General features: G+C 43.6%; 1 protein-coding gene across 1 annotated transcript; it reads right to left on the bottom strand.

Annotated features, from left to right (window-relative positions):
• Positions 1-691: 691 nt before the first annotated feature.
• Positions 692-5,876, bottom strand: LOC142987876 (uncharacterized). The gene is made up of 2 exons (XM_076136815.1): positions 4,560-5,876; positions 692-1,018 (listed from the first exon to the last, which is right to left on the bottom strand). Exons 1-2 carry the CDS (start codon positions 5,590-5,592, stop codon positions 1,014-1,016), a joined length of 1,038 nt encoding a protein of 345 aa, XP_075992930.1. The 5' UTR covers positions 5,593-5,876; the 3' UTR covers positions 692-1,013.
• Positions 5,877-6,000: the final 124 nt, after the last annotated feature.

The following is a 6,000-nucleotide window of genomic DNA, read 5'->3' as shown; positions in this document are numbered from 1 at the left end:
GTACAAATAAACTAGTGAAAATGTTCCCAAATGAAAATACCGATCGTATGAAATGATTTGGAATTAATGTTGGAACGAGACTCGACTCGTTACAAAGAGAATATTAAATGTTTGTGAACGAAGCGACGCGACTGCAATCATACCCACCGCTCTATCAAATACTCACTGTTCATTAATTGCTGCTGTTTGTATCTGAATATCGCCTCGTTAATAATGAATACATTTTAGACATACTCAGTTGTTGTAAATATTACTAATGAAGCTGCAGGGACATGTATCACATCAGCGTATAGTAATGTTATAAATGCTTCAGACACTTGTCGGTTACTAAGTGAGTCAGTTGTGTCCACAGATTAGGCCGAGCGCTGAGCGACAAAGTTGTGCGTCTGTGAGGAACGATCCTCTAACTTACAACATTGATCATAATCTGTCGCCAAGTTCCCGGCTCTCAGCAGTCTCAACTGACGTCCAACAGTACTTTACATAATCTAACGAATGTCTTTTGTAAATCACTGAAACTTTTGTTTTTGTCACCTTACTACATTTATGCCATGGCCAGCATAGTTACAACTAAAAAATCTTTCACAATGAACCAGTACGTCAATAAATGAAATATTGGCTATGTATTCTTAGACGAATAATATACATGTCGCCGGGACGGCCTTATTAGTACCCTCAGACGACATGTGGGCTAACTAGGATCAATCAAGCAAAGAGAAACAACAATGTACAGGAATCACTTCTATTATTATTACTTTCGAATTAAGTACAACGAAACGAGTAACAGTTCCTAGCAGAGGTAGAGGTATTGTCGCGAGGACAGTCCAATACGGAATGAGTCTCGTCCGCGCTCCCCTCTCTAGCTAGGCTCCGTCATAGCACGATAGGTGACATCATCGCGATGGTGCTGCCATCTCTCGAATATCGTGCTGCGTTTCGTTTAGTCGTTTAGCGTCCATACTAATGACCGTCTCCGACACGGCCATCCTGCGCTACACACGACCTCGTGTGTTTCATTCTGTAACGAGAAAATCAGAACACAGTACATACCGTTCGGTCACTCCTGACAAGGTTTAACACGGGATTGAAAAATAAACATCTTGTTACAATCGTTTAATTCTGATTTAAGCTCTACATCAACATCGAATTCAAACATTCGGTTCGATTAACTATCAACTAAAAATGCTCAAACGACTGAGTACCACTATAGCCTTCAACTAGTTGAAACACATTTTCTTAAATCATCACAAAACACAAAGTAGGAATCTTATTCACAGTACTGGCTATTCTTTTAGCCCCTCCAACAAACCTCATGTTTGCAAATTGCATTCCCCTGAATGCCGAGTCCCACGGACTCTATGGTCTCTATAAGACCCGACCTCCGCCAGAGCCACCCGCGCACCGCGTATCCACGGACTACCAAAAGGCAGATACCGACTTCTAACGGACTACGGCTACGTAATGGCTACTGGTACGGTCCCATTAACCGAACTAAGATTCACCACTATCACTCAACTCAATTTCCTCTACTTCAAGTGGTACTTGGCCGTCTGGCATCCGCCTTAGCCTATCATGCGCGTATTTATAAGTTCGCTTTGAATTTAATGCTCGCAGTGTATAGCGATCTCCATCTAACACTTCTATCACTTTAAATGGTCCCTTATATTTTGGGTCTAACTTAGTTTGATTGCGTTCTTCATTTTGAAGTAACACAAAGTCACCCACAGAAAACTTATCCAGCCTTGCCTTAGTACTATCAAACCGTTTTTTATCATATTGAGCAGATTTTTCTATAAAAAGAGCTGCGTCGCCTCTAACCTGCGCGATATCTACCTCTGTATCATCGCTATTAACCATTAAGCCAAGAGGACGCGCGACTTTGCCAATCATTAATTCGAGTGGACTCGATTTTGTAACCCTATTGGTGGTACAATTTAGAGCGAGTTGTACATCTCCTAACGCATCCTGCCATGACCTATCTTCGTTCACTTCAATAGCGGTAAGCATAGATTTTAGCGTACTCATTGTGCGTTCGACTTGGCCGTTGGCCCGCGATGACCCGGTAGCTATTAAATGGAGTTTAATGTTTTTAGTGTCACAAAATTCCCTAAACTCATGACTCGCGAAACAACGACCTTGATCAGCGATAATGCGTACCGGTGATCCAAACAATGACACACTTTTTGTCACAGCTTTGATGCTACTAGCAGTATCAATATGCGTGGTATGGTGTAAAAGAACAAACTTTGTGAAGGCGTCGATGAGTACAAATACATACTCCTTGTTATCGCGTTTCCCACTGAGCTTACCCGTCGCGTCAATGTGTACCGTATGCCAGGGTACTGTAATTTTTGGAATCGGATGTAGCTCTGCCTGCACTTTACCGGAACTAGTTTTGGCTACCTTGCACGTAACGCAATTATCGACGAATTTACGGACATAGCGGCACATACCTTCAAACCAATAATAGTCGTAAAGCTTCTCAAGCGTCTTCTCCCAACCAAGATTCACAATAGCGTCGTGAACATTGTGAACTACTGACCATCTTATACTTTGAGGTAAGACAGGTAGGCATTTGGTCCTGCGGTTGCGTTGAATTTTGCGGTAGAGTAAACCCGAACGTACCTCATATGTTTGAGCAACGTCCTCTTTCAACTCGCCATTTCCTAATTGAGCTATGACGTTTTGAATGTCCTTGTCCCGCTGCTGTTCAGCTAACAGCCAGTTACCGGAAAGTTCCGTTAAATTGATACGTTTCTGCTCCACCTGGCTACCAAGACCTTTTATCCGAGGACGAGGTAAATGATTGCGAGAGAGAAAATCAACGTGAGCCATACTCTTACCGGATCTGTACACGACGTCAAAATCAAACGCCTGCAGGAAAGCCCACCAACGATGCACTCTCGGCGTCAGATCTATCTTGTCTCGAGAAGACTTTAAAGAATTGCAGTCAGTTACCACCACAAACTTTCTCCCATGTAAGTAAGAACGGAAATACTTAACACCATTCACGACGGCCAACGTCTCCAACTCATATGAGTGGTACCTCGACTCAGCCGGTGTAGTGCGCTTGCTGTAATAACCAACCACACGTCTCTTACCTTCTACTATTTGCAAAACCATAGCACCGTAACCGTCCATGCTCGCGTCTGTATGCAATTCCGTCGGATAACGAGGGTCAAACACCATCAATACAGGTTCAGATGTTAAAATAGAAATGATCTGCTGTCGTACTACTTCGTGACTAGTCTTCCAAATAAATGGGCATTTACCTGACGTCAATCTGTGTAAAGGTGTCATTAACCGAGAAAAATTGGGAATGAACTGCCTAAAGTAAGATGCAAGCCCAATAAATTGCCTAAGCTGCGTTACAGATTCAGGTGGAGGTAAAGCACTAAGAGCCTCGATTTTCTTTTTGTTTGGTCTAATTTCTCCTGCCTCTACTTCAAAGCCAAGAAACTGTACGCGCGTTTTTAAGAATGAACACTTTTTGAGGTTAAGTGAAAAACCTGATTTAGATAAAACCTCCAAAACTGTGTTTAACCTTTCTAACCCTTGTTTTTCGGTCTCAGATATTATCAATAAATCGTCAACATACACTATTACGTAGCTATAAGCCAAGTCACCTAACGCAATCATTATCGCGCGTTGAAAAACAGAGATAGCATTGCGTAGGCCGAAAGGCATAGCTAAGAACTCATACTGTCCGTCGGCCGTTACAAACGCTGTACGCTCAATAGACTCTTCACTGACGCTAATTAAATGAAAACCGCTAGCGCAGTCGAGTTTGGTGAAGTAATTAGCTCCATTAAGACGCGTAATCTGTTCGGAAATTAACGGTAAAGGATATCTATCCGGGACTGTATTTTTATTTAACTCGCGATAGTCGATACACATACGCTTCGTACCGTCTGGCTTTTCGACAAATAACGCGGGACTCGCAAATGGTGAACTGCTTGGTCTTATAATTTTGGCATCTAATAATTCATTCACTCGTTCACGCATTAACTTTCGTTCCTCCGGCGAGCAACGATACGGTCGTCTCTGTACAGTTTTATTTGGGTCAATCAAGCGAATTTCTAGTTTATACGTGTTAACGCGGGTAGTTGGAAAACCAGTAGTAAAATAGTTAGAAAATCTTCGCAGCGTACTGACAAGTGTATGTTTACGTTCAATTGCAATGTCAGTGTCAACTTGATCAAAATTGTTAATAACGGTTTCGGTACTTTTTGTAACACACGAATTAATAACGTTAGTCTTTGTTAATGTGAACTCGTTTGCGCTTATGTTGATAACAAAACCGGAAAATAGAATCTCGCGACCTATCATAACGTCACTACGCAAATAAACGTCGGGCAAAACATGGAATAAGATTTCAGAGGGGTACTCACTAATTTCTACTTTACATAAAATCTGTTCAGTGCTACTAACATTCTTATTACCTATTCCTATCAGTGACACTACATTGTTGAACCGTTTACCACATAATTTCTTAGCAATACTTTCCTTAACTAATGAGCACTCGGCTCCCGAATCGAAGTGAAATATTATTGACTGACCGTTATGCGTTAATGATCCAGAAGGGGGTTCGACCCTGCACAGGTCGACGCGACGTTCAGCTCGGGGCCCTGTGTTTGATGACGCCGTAGTAGCAGGGGCGGCTTCTCCACAGCGCGAGGCGATGTGGCCAGGTTCTCCGCACTTGAAGCAGATGAGTGCTCCTTTTGGTGTCGGCTGGTGTGTTACACGTGTGTGCGTAGACGATGGCAAAGACTGCTTCTTAGTATCTTTGCCCTTAAGACGACAGTCAACTTGTTTGTGTCCCGGCTTTCCACACAGGAAACACTTAAGCGGCGGCGTTGACAAACGGGCACGCTTCACATTATCTGATGTATCACTCGCACCCAATGGTGTTTTTCGCTTGAGGTAAGAATACGCTTGCAATTCTTGCTGGAGGTTATGGCGTGAATTGATCTCGGTAGTAAAAGCAAGCCGCTGTAACCGAGTATCAACTTGCGCCAAGTGAGCCAACACGACCGACACTGCTATTTGTTCGGTACTTGCACTTTTCCAGCGATTTAATAGTGACGATATTAACCGACTGGCATAAGCAGCATAGCTTTCTCCTTCGTTAGGCTTGCTGGCGTTCAAATGTATCAGTGTGGCTGGGATAGTTTCTGTCGGCACGAACCTCGCAGAAAAAAGCTCCTTGAATTGTGCCCAAGTCATTCCAGAGTAGGTAACTTGTGACAGCCATGTGGACGCAGTTCCTTTTAGAGCCTTGCTGAGCGCGACGATTAGTTGGCATCCTTCGAGCGGGTTTTCAGAAAGACAAAGATCGGCAGTTGCACACCACGCTTGAGGATCGGCTTCTCGCTTGTCCGGATCGAACTCGGGTAGAGTGACACGGTCCTTGAGTCGTGGCACGCTCAATGCTTGGATTAACGTCCGCATTTGCTCGTTTTGCATTTCAAACATCAACCGCCATTGTCCGTTAGATTCAAAGTTGTCACCACGCGAATTCTCATTTGCTTGATTTGATCCCACTTCTGATGTCGCCGGGACGGCCTTATTAGTACCCTCAGACGACATGTGGGCTAACTAGGATCAATCAAGCAAAGAGAAACAACAATGTACAGGAATCACTTCTATTATTATTACTTTCGAATTAAGTACAACGAAACGAGTAACAGTTCCTAGCAGAGGTAGAGGTATTGTCGCGAGGACAGTCCAATACGGAATGAGTCTCGTCCGCGCTCCCCTCTCTAGCTAGGCTCCGTCATAGCACGATAGGTGACATCATCGCGATGGTGCTGCCATCTCTCGAATATCGTGCTGCGTTTCGTTTAGTCGTTTAGCGTCCATACTAATGACCGTCTCCGACATACATAACATATAGATTTACCTTAAGTGAGGTGTGCGAGTACCGCAGTACAACGCGGGTGTGTCGCGCGTGTGTGTGGAGGAAGTCAAACATCAACTCTGATTTATTCACGTCTT

This window comes from Anticarsia gemmatalis, chromosome 4, assembly GCF_050436995.1.
Source record: "Anticarsia gemmatalis isolate Benzon Research Colony breed Stoneville strain chromosome 4, ilAntGemm2 primary, whole genome shotgun sequence".
Lineage (NCBI taxonomy): Eukaryota > Metazoa > Arthropoda > Insecta > Lepidoptera > Erebidae > Anticarsia > Anticarsia gemmatalis.
This window is presented reverse-complemented; position numbering and strand designations above follow the sequence as displayed.